This window comes from Homalodisca vitripennis, chromosome 6, assembly GCF_021130785.1.
Source record: "Homalodisca vitripennis isolate AUS2020 chromosome 6, UT_GWSS_2.1, whole genome shotgun sequence".
NCBI lineage: Eukaryota > Metazoa > Arthropoda > Insecta > Hemiptera > Cicadellidae > Homalodisca > Homalodisca vitripennis.
The window spans coordinates 156,364,956-156,386,331 of NC_060212.1; the positions used below are offsets into that span (position 1 = coordinate 156,364,956).

General features: G+C 32.1%; 1 protein-coding gene across 1 annotated transcript in view; it reads left to right on the forward strand.

Annotated features, from left to right (window-relative positions):
- LOC124365043 (vacuolar protein sorting-associated protein 13D-like) overlaps positions 1 to 21,376 on the forward strand; it is a 189,889-nt gene that overhangs the window by 99,216 nt on the left and 69,297 nt on the right. The window contains 11 exon segments of the mRNA XM_046820942.1: positions 3,451 to 3,655; positions 5,531 to 5,630; positions 5,723 to 5,844; positions 6,083 to 6,234; positions 8,597 to 8,776; positions 10,236 to 10,383; positions 11,883 to 12,064; positions 13,679 to 13,875; positions 15,383 to 15,535; positions 16,731 to 16,874; positions 16,969 to 17,069. Of these exon segments, the coding sequence (XP_046676898.1) occupies positions 3,451 to 3,655; positions 5,531 to 5,630; positions 5,723 to 5,844; positions 6,083 to 6,234; positions 8,597 to 8,776; positions 10,236 to 10,383; positions 11,883 to 12,064; positions 13,679 to 13,875; positions 15,383 to 15,535; positions 16,731 to 16,874; positions 16,969 to 17,069 (1,684 nt within the window).

Below are 21,376 nucleotides of genomic sequence, written 5' to 3' on the forward strand. Positions count from 1 at the left end.
AATATACAGTTTTAAATAAAGACCCGACTGGTTCATTTGAACGCAAAGTAGCAAACACACTTAAGAAAACATAAAGAATTTTTTTCAGATAAATTTAGATCTAAATTAACTCCCCACCACTCAAAAAATCCCCCATATGTATGGCCTTCCCAAAAATCCACAAACCTACCATCCCTCTTCGGCCCATCATTAGTTCTCGTGATTCACCGTGCAGGGAATTGTCTAAAGTCCTCTTGGACATCTTAACGCCATTGGTAGGAAAAAAACTGACTCTTTCATCAAAAATTCCAGGGATTTCGTAGAGAAGTCAAAATCCCTAAAGTTGACTGAAACTGACAAACTGGTAAGTTTTGATGTCGAAAGTCTATTTACAAATGTACCAGTTCCAGAAACTCTCGGAATTATTAAATCACGTCTCAAAGAAGACCAAACATTAAAGGATAGAACTAAACTTCCCGTGCCCAGTAATTATGGAACTGTTAGAACTATGCACTCAATGCAATTATTTTGAGTTAGAGGGTAAAATTTACCGTCAAGATGAGGGGATGGCAATGGGTTCTCCACTGTCTCCTATTTTCGCGCCAATATCTTTATGGAGGAATTCGAGCGAAAAGCTTTGGCTTCAGCTCAGTTCAAACCGAAGATTTGGTGGAGGTATGTGGATGATACCTTTTTTATTTTTTCTCATGGAGACATTGAATTAAATAATTTTTTGAATCACATTAATAGTATTTCTCTTCTCATCCGCCTCACAATGGAAGTAGAAGTCCAAAACAAGCTTCCCTTTTTGGATGTGTGTGTATTAAGAGATAGGGGATGTCCTTAAGACAACTGTTTTTCGAAAGATAACCACACACAGGAAAATATTTAAATTATCAATCCAACCATCAAAAATCTGTCAAATAAGGAGTAGCCTACTCGTTGTTTGATAGAGCAAAGAGCTTGTGCTCAGATAAAGATGGACTAAAAGAAGAATTTAAGAAAAATTGAATCGGATCTCAGAAGCAAATGGATACCCTCAATTAGTAATTAATAAGTGCAAACGAACCAGAAGAATCATTCCTGAGTCAGAAAAACAGAAATTGTGATAAAATTTGCGTTTATGTCAATCCCTTATGTGCCGGGATTATCGGAGAAAATTAGAAGAGTAGGTAGAAAGTACAACATTAGAACCGCGTTTAAAACACACAACACTCTTAGACAAAGTCTCGTAAAAACAAAACCAAAAAAATGGCACACAGGATTCCAAAAACTGTGTTTTACAGTATAAAATGTAGCTGCAATAGGGAATACATAGGCGAGACAAAAAGACCACTAAACGTACGGGATAAAAGAACACAAAGAAAACACGAGGAAAGGGTTTCACACAGAAAAGTCAAAAATTGCACACCATTGTTGGTCCGAAAGACCATCATATGAATTGGGATGAAGCCCACATAATACATCGGGAAACCACATTTCTTCAAAAGGAAATTAATTGAGGCAACATACATTAAATTGGCAGACCAACCAATCAGTCAACCATCAGTCGAGATTAGGCCGCTTTGGTTGCCAATTCTATAAAATGAAACTAAAGAGAATAAACCAAAAGTATATCAAACGGATCGGATATTTGTAATAAACCAATGCGGAGTCACAATATGGTATTAAGAAGTTCATCTCTCGCATGAACCAATAATAACGAAAGGCCCCCATTCCTGTTCCCCTTCCCTTGTATTTCCGCCATCTTGTTTTAGCCAGCCGTCACGATTGCCATTGGCTAGTCCCTCTGGTCAGTAGTAGGTGGATAGTAGACGAGTGAAGACGTATTGTGACCTGTATTCCGTGGTTTAGTTTTAATGATTAGTGTTTTGTATAGTTTTGTATTAAGTGCATGTCTTTAGTGTTAGTGAAGTTGACAACAACATGTAGGTTGTGATTCCTGACTTAGGCGTGCCACAACGCTTTAGTAAGATTTGTTTATTTTAACCTAGTTTGTAATTATGTATTAGGTTAGTTCTTTACCTGAAGAAGAGATCAGATTGCAGATCTCGAAACGTAGTGTTACTGTTTTCTTGTTTCACTGAACGATGGCAAATGTCCGGAAAAATCCTGTTTCCTTCACAATCCTTCCATCGTCAAAAATAACCTTTAAACAAAGAATGTTTCTTTGTTGTCTGACAGGTTCATTATGAGTATTTAAGTAAAACATATAGGTAATAACATATTAAGTATAAACACTAATGATCATCATATTCCATTGTAGTCAATATTGTAACAATTTTACAAGGTGTTACAAGAAGAACCAAAAATACTCTTAAAAAGTAATGCTAATACTATTTTATTTTGTATTCATTTCTGGTGCTTAATTTATTTTGTTCCTTGTTGGCATGACACTTTAAATTTTGAATATAGTGTTGTAACTGATAGATGAATATTTTTTAACAGTTCTCCATTGTGTGAAACACTCAAATTGTGTAAATATTTGTAAATAGCCAAAATAATTTTAGGCATATTTCTTTTGTTCTATCCTATAGTTGTACATAGTTATTATTATGGCTATCACTCATAGGAAAAGTAGTAAAGTCAGTAAAGGACATGGACATTTGCTAATCAACATATACATTTTAGTCCCTCATAAAAATTGAGCAGTGTTAAAAAAGTGCATAAGATTTTTATTTTGGATGATAATTTGAAAAATTAGTTGATATGTTTAAAATAAAGTGTTCTCTTTGTGTGCTTGACTTTATTGAGTGTGAGAAATTTTTTGGGTACTTATTTTAGTGCGAGAAAGTTTTTGGGTATTTATTTAAGTGTCGAACCTAAAAATAAAACAATTTAAGATTTTATTGTTGTTTTCTATTATTTTTCTGGTAGTATAAGAAGTTTTTGGGTATATTTAGTGTTAATATATACATTTTTGTACAAAGCAAAGGAGAAGTTATATTGGTCCATAAAATAACAAAGTTATGACATTTTATAGTAACTGTATGCAAATTGCTAAAAATGGCATGTTACTTTTGGATAACACCTGCAGAAATACCCTTTGCGTTATTGACCAACATTCCAACAAAATGTCTGGCACTAAAAGGGTTAGTATTTAGGTTACTTGTAAGGACGTGTCAACACTGTATATTGTGTTTCTTACAGATTGTATTGGTTTGTTTTGGGTAAAGTTATCATGATCAATTCCATATGCATACTTAATTTTTTGGATAGTATTCTGTGTTGTCAATTAATCACTAAGTACCAGTGATATACTGGTAACAGCGATGATAAATTCATGACTCTTTACTAATAAGAAATAAAAGCCAATTAGTGTGTAAATTTAAGTGAACGTAATAAAACTGCATAACTGCAGATATTTTTTGTGATTGTAGTTATAATCTGTGCTGGGGTGTTTTACAGATAATTTTTAATTGATTAAATAAGATGGAATATAATTAAGATGTTATTTGTTCCTGTTATTAGGAAGAGGTCTGCAACGTTTGGTTGTGGAACTCCATCCATCTGGAGCTGGTGGACGTGAGCGTGTGTCTCAAACGCAATCCGCAACTCACACTGGCTTGCGTGAACTTTGTGAAGTCGCACCTCAATGTCGACAGTTTCAGCGATCATACACAGGACGTAGATTTGGTCTCTCAGGAGATACTCATCACCGATACTCGCTTCTTGAGTAAGTTTTTTAGTTTCTTTAAGCGACTCTAAGTAGATTTATTCTGAACCTAAGAGTTTTTACTTCAAGAACTTTTTTGACCTTTTTACTGCCAAATCAAATGGTAGTAAAATTGTATGAACAAGCTGCAAAATTAAGAGACCATCCATTATCATTGAGAGTTAACTATACAGCGTTGATACGGTTTTCAAACTTGATATTAGGCAATAAGAAAAATAAACAGATTGTTCAACAAATTTGTTATTGTTATTTATTTGGTATAGTGCTAAATATAATTTTAAACATGATAAACAATTGTTAGAGCATTACATTTTGAAATGTTGTCAGTCTTATCCTCCTTATGTCCTTGATACCGTTGTTTAGTTCTTCAAGCACAATACACTAGTGATACATAAACAACAAATTGCACTGTTATTGAATCTGTTCATACTTACAACTAATTTACTTAAGCCTCTAGGCTCTATCTTGTACCCTTATAAACTTTTATTTATTTTTTAGGTTATAATGATCTACACTACAGCAGTGAGCGGTTAATATATTAGTCCCTGGAAAAAAATAAAATACCTAATTAATTCAGTAAAATTTTTTATGTGTTCTCATTTAAGTTTTATATTCTTTTTCAATTTTTTCTCCAACTTTTTAGCCAAAAGTAGGATTTAAAAATAGACATATGTGATCAGCAACGCCATATTTGATCCAAACAGTTTCTTTAGCCATTTTTTTCAAATATATTGTTTAAAAATTTTCTGGAGTGAAGACCTAATAAATATTGTGAATTTTGTAATAATTTTATCTTTGGTTTTTAAAATTTTGACAATAGAAACTAGGCAAAATTGTATTGATGGATGAAAAGTCTTTGTTTCAAATAAAGATAATTTTTTTTATTTCTTTGCTCAACCAGTGCAATATCAAGGTAAAATACTCTCTTGTAAATTGTTTCCTTTTACGAAGTAATCAAAAAGGATGATTCTGCATGCAATTCAATTTTACTGTCTGTTTCTTCTTCAGACGAAAGATTTACTGTTTTGACTGTTAATCCATATTTTTGTCTACACTTATATATCAACTCAGAAACTCATCATTATTACTATTGAAAAGTGCCAAAACAGTTTTTGAGTTGAGCACATGCATGTCTACTAAGAGCAAACGTTGAGATCTTTTAACACCCAATTTTTTACAATATGAAGACACTTTACTTAGCCATACACATGTGGCCTGAACTATTTTGTGCACTTTGATTCATCAGTCACTCAAAACTGTACTGTAGATTGTAGTTACCTGTCCTGTCTTTGAAGCTAGTTTTTTATACAGTAAGAGCACTTTTGTTATATAAAGGAAGTCCGTGCGAGTGCCACTACAAGTCCTAGAATTCATTGGGAACAACTGTGCTCAATTGCAGCACTGTAACTCTACGGTCAATGTTTTGCTTTCAAAATGTTAAAAATTGTCTGCCCCAGTATGAGATTTAGTCAGTGATACAGCCTATGTCGGCAAGAAGTCTGCTGCAGACATTCACCAGCAGATTATTAAGTTTACATCACTAATGCCATGAGTAAAGGCAAAGGGTGTAAGTGGGTCAGAGACTTAAAAGATATCCATCCAACCCATGATAACGTCATGATTATGCGGCTCTGGTTACCCATCTTTGATCACAGACATTTTGTATGCATCTTTTTTGAACAGATAGTGAAAATATCTGTTATATGTGGGGTTGCTTGCACTTCCAAAATGAGGTTTGTTTTGTACTGCAGTTAGTTAATTGATTGTTATTTATTTATCTAAGTAAAAATACATATATACATATATATAAAATTAAGACAGTATATATGTATACACATCATGTGCACTTCGACTCTACAGAAGAATCTGTTGTAGATGAACCAGCCAACAAGAGGTCCAACATATTTACCAACATCCTACAGCCTATTCTGATGAGTTCAGAGGCAGGCACGGTCCAAGCTCAAGTACATCATAGGTTAGTAAAAATTTATTAAAGAAGATTGATATATTTTATATTATTACTTACCTCTTCTATATTTAACACTGTATGTTCTCTAATTGTTTTAGGAGACTGTTGGACATGTCCAAGTTCACAATTCTCTTGAACAACATGAGGCTCATGGCTATTCTTGATTGGTGGGAAACTGTTCGGGACTTCATCCTTGAAAATCCAGAAAATCCTTGTCCAGGTCTTTATACCATATCTATTTATTCAAGAATTTGTCTGTGCTCACAGAAGATATTGCGTTGTATTTCCACATTATTTAAGTAATTCAGTAATCATAGTTATCAAATTCAATCTGAACCAAATTTTAATACTTTATTTTGTAAAATTATTTATCTTTTCTGCTCTGTAACATTTCTTATGTTGGAGATCCTAAATAAATAGTTTAAAACTTGATGATTTTTGTTTTTTTTTCTTTGTAGTGAACAATGTCTTGGGAGTGAACAGAGAAGAGAAGAAGCCTTCAGGTGCAGAAGAACCAGTGGCCTTTGAAATGAAGTTAAATATCACCAATTCGGAAATTGTGTTTGTTGAGGATACCTCACAGTGGGATTCAAACTCAGTAATTTTAAAGGTGATAATTTAAATTAATTAAGCAAACTATTCATAGATTAGGAAATGTATTAAAGATTTATCAAAACTACACCAAACTATGTAGCAGAAATAATTATGACATAACTATTCATCCTCGGTTTCTTAAGACTGTATCTCAGTTTCTAATTGTTTTAGAGGGAATCGTATGTACATCTAAATAACTTTTAAAATTTTTATAAATTTCTTGTTTTTATTGTGTATTTTAAAATATATGTATATTTAATGGCGAGTACAAAGCGTGCTCTGCTAATTTCATCTGTAATGTAACAGGAATTTCATTCTTTTATAGATAGGTAGATTTTGTGTCTGAAACACTGGGATTTGGCTGAGAGTTAGTGATCATATTCATACATTAGTCTTATAGGTAACCATGATGGCAACGAGAAAATCACTAAATAAATAAAATTGTGAACAAACTGGATATAATCAACACCTGACATAGTAACGCATGTAGATGGTATAGATTTGAAATTTTGCATACATTCTCAGTGAAGCCTGTTACAGGACACATGGCATGGTGTACTTCTACATTGTACTATAGAGAAAAATGTTTTAATTTCATAGTTTTATCGCAATTAGAAGAAAGTATAAGAATAAAATTAAACTCCTTTATTCCAGCTATGTTAATTGCTGCCACAAGGCTTGCAGAGGAATAAATACCTAATGGATCTGTACCGTTTAACTGGCACATGAGGGGTTAGCTTTAAAATTTAAAACTTTTAAAAAGCTAAAAAACAATGAAATGAAGGTTTAAAAATGAAAGAGAATCTTCTGAAATAAATAAAGTTCAAACTAAAATAAAACTTCTTCTTAAAAATAATTACTGGAATTAATATTAAAATAAAAACTTCTTGATGACTTTTAAATTCAAACTTGTAATACATTCGTGACTCCAAAAATTTACAAAGTTCTTACAGCTTGTCTTTTATTCAATTTTCAAAATTCAAAACTTTCACACTCTAATCTGATCTGGCAATTCTTCACTTTAATTTATCTTCAAAATACAATTTTATTTGTTACTAATTACCTTTACTTTACTTTAAAAATTCTTCAGTGTTAGAGAATTAAAAATTCTTCAGTGTTAAAGAATTAAAAATATTGCTGAAAGCATCTGTAACAACCACAAAACTCTTTTAGTATTTTTACATAACATTTTATATACATGTGCTCACTGCACCAACAAGTTTTATATTGCACAGATCAAAAGGACAAGTTCCTAAATCCCCATTAAACTTATTTTTTACAATATTTCTTTCCCCAAAATTATTCAAAATAACTAAGAATGAATATTGACTGGACTCCAGTTAAAAAGATCACTTACCCGCAGGTTTGATGACGATTAGTAAAAAGATTAACTCTAAGCACTTTCAAAATCTACTCGTTACAATAACTTCCAATCAACTGAGATGGGAGGTACGGCACGTCTACCTCACCCCACCTCTCAATTTCGTTATCAAACACTGCCATCTGCGATGCGCGCCTCGCTGATAGCAGCCTCTTTTGTACAGTCCAGTCCTTATCATTCTTCTGGGCCTACTCCTTCCACCGGTAATCCAGTTACCCCAGAATTATTATTTAATACAATCGGTACAGATCAAAGGAATATATTTATACACTTAATATGATAATATATAGGTATTCTTACAAACCATTTAAAAGAATCTACATATTTTGCAAATATTTCAGCTATTAAACAGTGCTAATTGTTTGTTTAAATATAGAACACTTTAAACTTTTCTACAAAGGTATATAAAAATATCTGTATAAAACCCTGGTGCTGCCTTATAAAGACACATACAACAATTCTTTTCATTTAAAAATATAACTCATCTTTCACTTGCATTAAACCAACACGTCCTTACATTTTTATACTTCTTCTGCACCACTGTATTTTTATTCCTGGTAGTTTTATACAAAATTTGTTTAGTTAAATTTTTTAACATAATGCAGAGTCAATTTGCGGTTTAAAAATTATATTGATCTGTAAAAATTATATTGATCTGTAAGAAACGTAATATTTTACTCATATTTGGTGCCAGTTTATTTTTAAATGGAATCCTAAATAGATACCTGATTATTCCTAGCTATTTAAATATATATATATATATATATATATATATATATATATCTTTCGTAAAGACATAGCAAAAAATTATAGGAAAATTTAAAAGGTATGTTATATTTATATTGTTTACAATTTATGTCCACCAATGGAACAATCAGTTAAACGTCTTGTTTAACGTAACAGAAAAATATAACTCCAGTTTTATGTAATGTCAATAAGCTATTAAATCTAGAAGTATCAGTATTTTTCTTATTCTGTGAATGTTTAAATCCCTCAGAGCACAACAGTTATCACTTACCGGCCTCTGGTGGTGGAGAAGCCTCTCTCTTGTAATTTGAACCATTGTGAGATGTTCTCCTGTATCCTGGGCATGGAGGATGAGACGGCTCTCTCCATTATTGATCCTGTCACTGTCAACATTGAGATAGTTCTCGATAAGGATGTTAAAACACTCAAGGTAACCTACATTCTTCCTATTTGGAATTCTATGTGAGGGTGTGTGTTTTGTTTTTTTTTGTTGTTGTTCATATGAGGGTGTTTCGGAAGGTAAGTTGCTTTGATAAAGTAGCTGTTATTATTATATATATTTGAACTTTTAACTCTTAATTTTCTTTCAATATAGTTAACATTTAAATTTAAGCACTTATCATATGTAGGTGCAAGCTTTTTAGTACCTACTAAATAAAATTCTGTAGCCTATGCACGTAATCAATCACTATGGTTTTTGTGAAAACAAGGTGTGACCCTACTCCATTAATTTGCTTTTTTATTTGACGTGGTTAAGAAATTTACCACCTTTTTTATGGTATGATATAAGAAACTGAAGAGTTGGATCTATTCTCTTTGTTTTGAGTTCATCAGACAAGAATCTCGACACCCTTAAGGCATAAAATTTGGGATTTTAAATTTGTATAGTCATAATCTTACTCACTGGAGTTTTTTTTTACATTGGTTGAAAATATTTTGAAAGATTTTGGTTGTGAACCTTCAGCTTTCCTTAATCTAAAGATTGAATTGTTCGATGAGGTCATCAGTATTCATAGATGGTCAGCCACTTTATTTCTCATTGTGAATATTAATACATTCTACATGGAAAATTGCTACATTTTTAACTTTAGTATAATTTTTCATGTTTTATTGTAATGAAAGAACACAATTTCCACTGGTTGCATTTTCTTTGCCAATCTAATGATGCTGTGTACTTCACAGTCAGCAGTTGATAGCTGCGGTCATTTCAGACACTAGTTTAAAATGCTTAGAATGACATAGCGACCTTCACTATGACACTGTTAGATACGTAAGACAAATTTAGTTAATGTGAAAAGGAAATTACATTTTTTTTTTTTTTTTTTTTTTTTAAGGAGAGGTTGATCCCCTTTTAAGCCTTATTCTGTCCGTCCTCATGGGCCACTGGCCTGTGCGAGGATCTTATCAAACAGAATAAAGGGGAGAGTCGATACAGTACGAGGTTGATGGTACTGATAAAAAGTGCAACGGTCACAGACAGACAGAATTTGAACCTGCGCTATCTCTAATTCAGACTCAAAGTCCAACGACTTAGACCGCAAGGCCATCGGCACTCCCACAACAATGTGTCATTATTGTTTATTTATCACTCACAATTGAATATACTGTTCTTATTCTTTTATTAAAACATTTGGGGCAACATCAAATTAGGTTTGACTGCAGTGGAAAATAAAATTAATAAATCAACACTTCAGTGTATTACGGAATGAAATTTATGTCACAACTGATGGTCTGTATGGATGAACACAACGACTCGGTGTCTAGTCATTTCTTTGTTACTTGACTGTAATGTGACTGCTGGTACCTTACAAAATAGGCCATCACAAGAGATAAAACTGTGGTTGTTTTGATACTATAGTTCTTCAGCTAACTAGAACTCGATGTTGCAGGTACACATGGTACACTTGAGTTTACGGCTTTCGTATCATGACGTGAGGATGTTCTCGCAGATGTTGGAGTCCTTGCCCAAACAGACCCGGTGGGCCCGCAGTCACAGCTTACAAGCTGTGGTAGACACCAGACCTGCTAACTTTAAAAGTGAGATGTTTAATTGTAGTTCTTCTAGTTTTAGCTGTCACAAGAAACAATTTTATACCAAACAATATTGATTCAAGTTAGATTGCTTTTGTTAAAGATAATAATGGGCCAGAGGGTTTTGCTCTTTATCCATTATTATTGTTGTCCAAGGATTAAACACAAAATGTTTATCACTATTATTTTAGATTCATTCATAATGAGTGTAATATTTTATCAGCACAGTATTAATGTGATATAACTAGGTTTTATTTTGTCCCTTTTGAATAACAACAATTCTCAGTTACAGAAAACCTGTTTTAACATCATGGACTCTGGTCAGAGTGTGTTTAAACAAGCTAATTAATCAGTGTTGTTCTATTGGATCTTTTTGGGTTGCTTTGTTTTGCTCTCTACATATCAATTTGTATTTTTTAGAACAATAATTTGTTTAAATAAAGAATTCAATCTGTCTATGTTTTAGTAAATAAATAGGTTTGGTAAGAGGAGCAAGATCTTTACAAAATTGGGATGGTAGTTCTCTTTTTCTCGATGTATTAATATCAGGTTCAAATATAATTGAATTTTCTGTTATTGAAAATGTTCCCAATAAGAACAAAATATTCTATATATGATCCAACCCAATTTTTCTATGTAAGACCGAGATGACTAATTATCCAACTTGATACAGATGTGTCTGCCTTCCTGCACTATCCAGTATTTCCCCTTTATTCACTGTTTTTATTACTTAGTAGAGGTGAATACATTTTAACCTTTTGACCTGCTAGTTTTCATGGTTTGTTGTTGTTCAGGTTTAAACGGGTTTTGACTCTTGAAAGCTATTACTATGGTTATGATTTTGTAATAAATGTGTTGCCAGCCATAAAAGAACACATATTGAGTGGTGTTTTTAGCAGTAAAGACAAAAATGGAGAACAGGTGTTTTGGAACTGTTACATTACACAAAAGTACACTGATCCCGTTAACTTCAGTCCAAGCCAACTACCATTATTTGGGACGTACCATCAGCTTTATCATAGACCAGTGATTCTCATATAAGTGTACAGCAAACCTCAAAAATCCCTAATGTCAGGTGCAGGAATTGAAGCCGTGACTCCAAGGCTAACTCTCGCATTGTAGAGTAGCGCCTTACACCATGCAGACATCGCAACTTGAAGTCTTGTATTTGCAGATAGCTCACTTACGATTTTGCTATAATGATTCTTCCTTTTGTGCTTCTGGTATTTATAATCATTTGTAGGAGACATTCCATCATATTAGGCCAACGGTTTAACAAAAACCTATTAGAAAACTGTGAAAATGCTCAGAACATACTGAAACACTCATACAATAAGTACACATGGGTACATATGAGTGAACTATTTTGGCTACTGAACACTTTCAAATGAGTCAAGAGATTTTCAATCTATAATATTCTTAGTTTCAAATACTGAGTCTGTGACAAAAATATTTGAGATATTGTAATATAGCCAGTGTAAATAACATATTCATAATTGTTTCAGGCCAGCTGACCAAACTTAGTGCGCTCGGCTTCACCAAGAGCGATTGTGCAACTGCACTTGAAAAGTGTAATGGGCAACTGGACGATGCTGCTCTCTGGCTTACTCAGCATGCTTTTCCAGTCCAGGACACAAGTGGTGACAGAAACAGTGCTTCTGTCAACAGATCATTCACAGTTATTGAGGTATTTTTATTTGATTCAGGTAGTGCATTACTTTATTGTACATGAAGGAGTAATAAGGCTTGACAAAGAAGGGGTGCCTCTTATATTTTCTTAAAGTTGTGTATATGTTGTTACCAGTTTTGTCTTTACAGATTCTTATACGTGTTATTCCATAACAATTTTATTATCTCTTGTTGAGTTTAAGAGATTATGGAATTTTAATTTCTCTACTAATAAAAATAAATAAAAATGCAATTTGAATGTTTTTAAACTTGCAGCGTTTCACTTTAATGTAAACAAATGCACATAATTTCATAAGGTGTTGCAAATTATTAAATAGTAACTAAATTTAAATCTATAGATTTTGTTAACTATATAAGAAATTAATACATTGTAAAATTCTGTACTCATTACAATCAAAGTTGATAATCCTTAATAAAAATTGACATGGAATTTCTACATAACATTTTCCATAGCCCTATTTATAAAAGTACCACATTCTTTATTTACTGGTCATCCCAAGCTAAGCTGGCATGTACACATGTCCATGTAATACGTGGACAATCAACAATAGTTAAATATTTTCTTAGAAAATTAAAATTTTTTGTTCGCACAGACATACTAATGACAGTCTTTTATGCTCTTTTCCACCCACATTTAAGGTTTAAATTTTGCTGTGGGGGAATTGTAGTAATGCAACAAAAATTTGTTTAGTAAAAAAGGATTAAGAGCTACCTAAGGTTCTCCTGATAAAGTATCTTGCTATCGCCTATTCAAAGAACTATAAATTACACCATGCCAAGTATCTATATATATATATATATATATATATATATATATATATATATATATATATATATATATATATTCTAATTTTTAAAGTTGGCGAGCTGCCTAAGTAATTTATAAAAATGCTCCTAAATTATTGCACATTGTGAGTTGTAAACATACTTTATATTGAGTGAAGTGCATGAGAGTGATTTAATAATCATTGTTATACCCGGAGAAAATTGTATTAAGATAAGAAGGGTATTCCAACATTTAATGCTTCCTCAGAATTGGACCTGTTGGAGCAGGTCTATAGTTTGTCCGGAGACTTAAGAGCCCCACCCTCGTGGCTCAACATGCACACACAGTGGCACATGCAGCCTGGCCTACCTGTCATCTCACACACTAGGCTTTAGTCTGCAAACTGCTAATTTTTACATTTTCTATTTTAGGTTAATATTCTTGTAATACTTTATTTGTGCATTTTATGAAACAAGTTTTCAGTTTACATATATTTGATTCTCTTGTACCAAGTCAGGGGTTATAGAATATTTTTGGACTTTACTATATTTGAGCACGTGACTAATTATAAACTTAAATAATAAAATCTTTCTATTAACCAACACTTATTTTCTAAATATCATGGTACGATGAAATGCCTTGAAATGTTAACTCTTCACTTATGCTTGTGGTTATATATTTTTTATGTCTTTGATTTAAGTTTGTCATCGATCTACGGAAAAAATCAGATTTAAGAACTGGAAATTTATCTTCCAGTTTCTATAATCCTCTATTGTGGGTAGTGTTATCTTTCTTTCCAAAACCATTCAAAAATAATTTGAAACAAATTCTTAAATATGACTGCAGGTTGAGACAGACTGCCTGTCGATGTGCATCATTGATGACTGTAGAGACGCTGATGTACCATTGTTGGAGCTGACTCTAGGCTCTCTGTTGTTGCGACAAGATCTGGCCCAGCAGCTGGGATCAGCCTCTTGTTCTCTCAACAGTGACTACTACAACCGCTTTCTCTCCGGCTGGGAGCCTTTCTTGGAGCCCTGGATGTATGTAATCTATATTATATTTAATACTTTACTTAATTAATATTCATTCCTTTGTACATGAAATCAGTAGGGACAAAACATTTAAAGGTGCTAAGGATTAGTTTTATTAATTAATATTGCTAGTTAGTATCGCTATATTAAAATTAGGAAGTAAAATTGAAGTTTCCCAAAAATATAAACAAAGCTATAATTTAACATGTATTGTAGTTTATATATATATACATCATATTTTACAAGGGTTTCATTAACCTTATTATTTTACATTACAAGTAGTATCAAGAATCAAGAACTTTATCGCACCTTATTACAAAAAATAGACATTGTCAGTAAGTTAGTACATTGAGTACAGTATATAAAATAGCTGTTATCAAATTAACGTTTTCCTTTATCAAATGGTCACAACTATTTTTATCCAGTTAAATTCATGAGATTGTTAAGTAATTGGTTTGATTGTGTGGTTTTTGGGATACATAATAAAATATATTTAGTATTTATGAGTTAAATGAAAAGTGGTAATTTAATGTGATCAGTGCCAAGAATTCTCAACCAAAACTCGAAGATCATAAAAGAGCTTGACAAATCATCAGACAAACTGTATAGCATGTTTGGCGGAGCAGGGGCCGCTCACCGTTAATTGGAAACCTTTTTCAAATAACTTTTAATATAATCTTTAATTGTAATTAGTTAAAAAAAAAACACATTATGACTATTTATTTTGCAATGACTGTAACACAACTAATACCACACTGTCATGATTATCAAAACGTGGGGGAAATGTTAACTTGGTAATTCCATAACATTCTAAAATATGCAAAGTCAGTGATAAGGAAGTTGAAACTTTTATCAAAACATTACTTGATTGTAATTTTGAATATGAAGTTTATATTGGTTAGTCAACGTGTAAAAATATTTTAATTAAAATACACACAAAATAGTCAGACTTTTTATTTTATGAGACCTTTCAATAGCAAGGCTGTCTTCACTGACACTTCACAAAAGTAAATACAAAAATTACATTTTGTTGAAATTTTTGTAATACTTAGAAACATGACATTTTATTGTTATGCTGTCTTTTGTGTTTTAGTTTGTAAAATGAAGTTAAAGCATAACTTAGAATTGTACAATGTAAATCTTTAAATTTTATCTTTCTAATAATTGTGAAAATAATGTTAAATTTTATATTACTTTATCTTATAGATTTAATTGATCCTCGTTGACTACATTTATGTAATATGCTATATGTGACAGTAAAGAGCCTAACTATTAGTTTTATTATTTTAAATTAAATGATCATTACAAATTACTTGATTGATTTACAAATTTTTTAATTTATGAATTTTCAAATACTGGAAACTTTTTTTATAACATATAATAATTCATATCAATCCTACATTTCATTTATATTAAAATATTACTGTGCTTAAGGTTTGTACTAGTTGAAAATGGAAGAAAAATAAAGAAGCAAGTTTTTTGAAGATTTAAAAAAACTTTCTGTGTGATCTGACAGGTGTAGTGTACACTGGGATAAGACCCAAGAGTTGCTGAAGGTCCATCTCACCAGTGAGGAGACTCTGAACGTGAACATCACTAGCACTCTTGTAGAACTGTTCAACAGTGTCAAGGAGTCGTGGACTCAGGATTACTATAATCCCAGGGAAAGGTGAGTTGTTATGTGGTATAATCCAAGTATAAGTAATCCAGTTGGATTATATTTATAAGTATACTTATTCTGTCTAGGTCAAGTATCTACTGAGGTTACTGTGTTACAAGCACTTTCAGAAACAATTTCATTCAACAAAAAAGATTTTTTAGAACTGCCTAGTCTGAGATGGTGTGGTGAGTTAGTGATATGGATTTCATTTCATCGTTTTTATTTGCCACAAAAATGTACAACATCATTGACAAAGTCATAAATACAGCTCATTATTACAGCCAAAATCTTAAAACTAACAGTAATTTAGCTTATACAGTACAACAGTGATTGTGACAGAATACAAAAACGCAATAATCATCTTGCTGTCCATCTAACAGTGAGCATACTCCAAGTGTATAACAGCACAAGTGTATAATGATAACATAACTTACATGTTATTGTTTACTTTTTACCATCCATATCCTGTCCTAAGGTATGTGTGTGTGCTGCAGCGAATATCTGCAAAATACACATGAACTCCTAAGCTGAAGAGGCAAATCAAAGTCGAAACAGAAAATCTGCAAATATGTCAAGAGCTAAAAGAATAAGTTTGCACTGACACGCAATCCGAAAGCGTTTTGGCTGTCATGGAGTAACGGATCCCAAAAGGGTAACTGATCTCTTTGTGACAAAGCCTTGTCGCCTGGACAAAGTGTCTTGGGAAATTGATTGATGACCCAGTTTGCGTTTGATCCTGTTTTCATTCTGTTTTTGGAACTCATCAGTATGGCAAAGTAGCCATAGAACTTGGAAATTTGCATTACAGCTGGTACTGTTTGTATGTTTACCTTGCCAAAATACCGCATTTTGCAAATCCGACTTTGTCTTTGACTCTTTTGGGATCCGAAAGCTCGTAGAGCCCGGTCACCCTTTTGATATTTGACTTTGTCTTTGATAATTTACTTGCTGGTAAAGCGCTTGTTTTATAATACATTCATTATTGTTGTTAATAAATAAAAATATTTAACTAAATCTTTTCAATGTAATTCTGAATTGGTGTTTAGAGTACTTAAATATAAATTATAATACTGTTTTTATCATGGAACTTATGTCATGTAGCCTCTGCATGAATGTCTGATAATGTTTTAGTGGATTTTGTTAAATCCCATGATAAGAGCTTCAGACCACTGTGAAAGTTCAGTCAGAGTTTGTGATGTTCCAGCACCAGGTGTGACGTGGCTACTAACATAAAGACACTCGGCAGTCCACCGGGATATCGTAGGAGATCACCGTTTGTTCCCTTTGCTCTGCGCAACGACACCGGTTCACGGCTTTGGTACACAACTATCACCACCTCCAATAATCGGTATGTCGATATTTAACTCACAATATTCAGATGTGAACATAAGCAGATTGTGTTTATTAGGATTAGAGATTTGATTTCCATATGTTTGTCTCAGATTCCTTGATGGAATGGAAGGCCAGAGTATGCAGACAGACAGATTCCAGTGGGTGTCCGTCGATCCTGGTGAAACTGTCCCGTTCTCTTTTGAGGAGAGAGGTTGGTATCTTTTCTTTAAAGTTTAGTTTCGGTTTTGGAAGGTAACAGGATTTTTTCAAACTTTTGCCTATGTCCAGTGATACTAAAAATCAGTAACACTACATTACGAGATCTGCAATCTGATCTCCTCCCCAGGTAGGTAACTTAGCACATAACTACAGTCTAGGTTAAAAAACAAAATATACTTGTAACAGTGTTGTGACATGAATAAGTGAGGAAGACAGCAAACACAATGTGTGTCAAATTAAGTCAATGCACTATCTCTGCAAACATGCACTTAACAAAACTAATACTAATTATTATAAACTGAACTAAATAATACAGGTCACAATGCACCTGAAATAACCAACGTGTAATAGATTATATATTGTCACTGATTGATTATATTGTTTTTGGGTTTGTATCTTTAGTTCTGTTGTATTTATCTAAAACGTTATTTTCCTAATGATACTTTGAACATTTCATCAATCTGACAAACAGATTACTAATTTTGTATTGGAGCTACATGCTCAGGAAATTAAATAATATTTTCTGTTGCTAAACATTTTTGGTATGTTTGCTATAAATTTGCACAAAGCATGAGCTTTTGGACACCAAACTTTGAGCTTTCCTTTCCTTATGTATCTTTGCAAAAACTCTCATTCATTTGTCACTTGAGTTATTTAAGATGTCTAAAACAATTTTTTTGTAGATAAGGTTAATCCACTGGCCGGAAAATCATGTTAATACAGAGAGATTACCTCATATTTTGGTCCCAAAAAGTTCAGATTTGATTCCATAAAGCAATTGAAATAGTTACGTGGGAAATGTTGTCCCATGTTGAAGTTCTAATTCATAGCTGTGAGTATATAGGCTTAGCCCCAAGTTGGTTGTGCCGTATGTAATAAAAGAAACAGGATTGTTCCGGAAATTTGCATTCGTTCAGTGAAACAAAAAGTCAGTAACACAACGTTTTGAGTATTGTTGATTTTTGCTGTTTCACTGAACGATGGAAAATGTCCGGAAAAATCCTGTTTCCTTCACAATCCTTCCATCGTCTAAAATAAACTTCAAACAAAGGACATACATAGTAGTTCAATTTAAAAATGATTATGCCCCACGTTGGTAGTCCCAATTGTTGAAAGTCAGGTTATTTAAATAGTAGGGCACAGGTTGGTAGTGTCAAATTTTGAAGATCAAATATATAGTTGTATAGTTGATGAATGAATATAGGTCTAATTGAATGTCACTCACTGGTGGTGCCATTTTATGATGATCAAATTCTGTAGGTCACTAGACAAAAATATGTATGTTAACTTCTTGTAAGTAGTCCTCAAGCCAGTTGCACTATATGTTATAGGTCAATACAACAATATATGCCCTACATTTTATGATGATCAAATTCTGTAGGTCACTAGACAAAAATATGTACGTTAACTTCTTGTAAGTAGTCCTCAAGCCAGTTGCACTATATGTTATTGGTCAATACAACAATATATGCCCTACATTTTATGATGATCAAATTCTGTAGGTCACTAGACAAAAATATGTACGTTAACTTCTTGTAAGTAGTCCTCAAGCCAGTTGCACTATATGTTATAGGTCAATACAACAATATATGCCCTACATTTTATGATGATCAAATTCTGTAGGTCACTAGATAAAAATATGTATGTTAACTTCTTGTAAGTAGTCCTGAAGCTAGTTGCACTATATGTTATTGGTCAATACAACAATATATGCCCTACATTTTATGATGATCAAATTCTGTAGGTCACTAGATAAAAATATGTATGTTAACTTCTTGTAAGTAGTCCTGAAGCTAGTTGCACTATATGTTATTGGTCAATACAACAATATATGCCCTACATTTTATGATGATCAAATTCTGTAGGTCACTAGACAAAAATATGTATGTTAACTTTTTGTAAGTAGTCCTGAAGCTAGTTGCACTATATGTTATAGGTCAATACAACAATATATGCCCTACATTGCCTGTATTATTTGGTATTGATTACAATTTAAAATTAAATTAACATTTTTAAAGTTTAAATTTTTGTAACTTTAATTACTACACAAATCCTGATGTAATTCTTTTCGGTGTGGGTGTGTAGGTTAACTTTTATGTTTATTTCAGTTTAAAAAATGTCATGTCCTTGAAGATATAATTATCACTCACCAGTACTTCCTTGATTTTGTTGATATCGTTCACTTTAGTTATTAATGTCTTTCTTTCTGCACATTTTGAATTATTTGATCATCATCTCTTCAACATTTTATTTTTATTAGCCAGTTAAGAATAATCATACAGATTTTCTTTTAATACTGGATTCACATTACGAATTTATTTATTAAATACTATTTTTAAATATAACACATTGACAAATACATTTTCAAACACGTGATTACCAGTAAAAATTCTCACTACTATTAACACATCAATTGAAAACTCCTTCTTTAATACTAGTCAATATATCATCAAGATTCAATAGCACATGTTGGTAAAGGGAAAGACGACACCTTCACATCCTTCTTGTTCAGTGTCTTGTTGCAGAGAGAGCTTCTATAGCTGTTTCACCCGTGTAACAAATAGTTTTGTGCCAATAGTATAAGAATCCAGTATACATTATTATATAATACAAATTCAGGCTACAATCATTTTAATTTAATATTTTTAGTCCATTTTAATTCATTGTTGTTTATTTTAATTAGTTTCAACAAGTTCATGAGGTTATTATTTCTGCCTGTAGGGACGAGGATAGGTCATGTGATACGCTAGATCCGCCTGTATGATTTGCTGCGAATATCCTTCCTTTCAAATATTATCCTCCAAAATTACTGATTTGTTATAATGTGTAGACTGAACTAGATTTTTGTTTTATCTGTCGTCCAAAGAGAGGATCACATGTTGAGATTTATCATCCTAATAATATTATAAATGCAAAAGTGCCTTTGTTTGTTTGTTTTGCTTTCACGTGTAAACTATTTAACCAATATCACTTGGACATTCTTATGGTCCCTTGGATGAATATACCTATTCATTTTTCAAAAATTCCTCTGGGTTAGAATTCCTGGTTAGAACTTGACTCCGAAAACTCCCTTTGAAGCAGTCAGCAAGAACTATGCTAGATAAAAGTTTACTGAATGATATCTTATGTCTTTTCAACGGAGATGTGAACCAAGCAGAACACTTATTAACTTTCCTCACTGGTCTTTAATGTAGCGAAAAAATCCCATCTTAATCTTTTTGAAATATTAATTAAAATAATATCATAATATAAACAATTGATCTGTGTTAACATTATTTATTATTTTCAATACATTTTTAGTTGACATTTATAGTTACTACATTTTCTAAGGAATAAGGATTATTTTTCATGCTAATTTAGATTTCAGCGATTAGGTAAGTATTCATCTAACTTAGAAAATGCCCTAAAAGATAAGATGGTCAGAACTTGACTCCGAAAACTCCCTTTGAAGCAGTCAGCAAGAACTATGCTAGATAAAAGTTTACTGAATGATATCTTATGTCTTTTCAACGGAGATGAGAACCAAGCAGAACACTTATTAACTTTCCTCAATTCTATATCACCAACAATTAAGTTTTCATTCAAAAGAAATCCATATAGTCAAAATTAACTTTCTTGATATAAGCATTTTTAATGTTAATGGAAATCATTCATTTGAAATTTATAGAAAAAACAACCCAAACAGACCCTTTCTAATACCATCATCCTCTAACCATCCTTGGAAATACAAATTAGCAGCATTTCACTCAATGGAAAACAGAATGTTAAATATACCAATGAGTGATGAGAATATAATTAAAGAAATGAGAATAATAAAATACCTAGGTGTCAAAAGTGGATATCAACCCCATATTGTAGAAAAAATTATTAAGAAGAAAACAAGAAAAATCAATAAAACCAACATAATACTACCTAATCCTAATACTAGAGAAGTTCAGAAATATATATGTGTAGGCCTTTCAATACTAAATTAAACAAAGCTGTTCGAAAAACCTTTTCAAAATTTTCCATCAGTTACCAAACAAGAAATAACACATTTAAACTTATTGAAAACAAAGTGAACCAAAATGATGACAAACAAGAATTATACAAACAATCTGGAATATACAAAATTAACTGTAGTTACTGTGAAAGCTTTTATATTGGGCAAACTGGTAGAAATTTTAATAAAAGGTTTAAAGAACATATACAAGCTTTGAAAACAAATAACATGTCTACAATAAAATCAAATTTTGCTGAAAACTTATTAGAAACTGACCATAACTACACAAATATTGAAAAGAACATGGAAATTTTAGA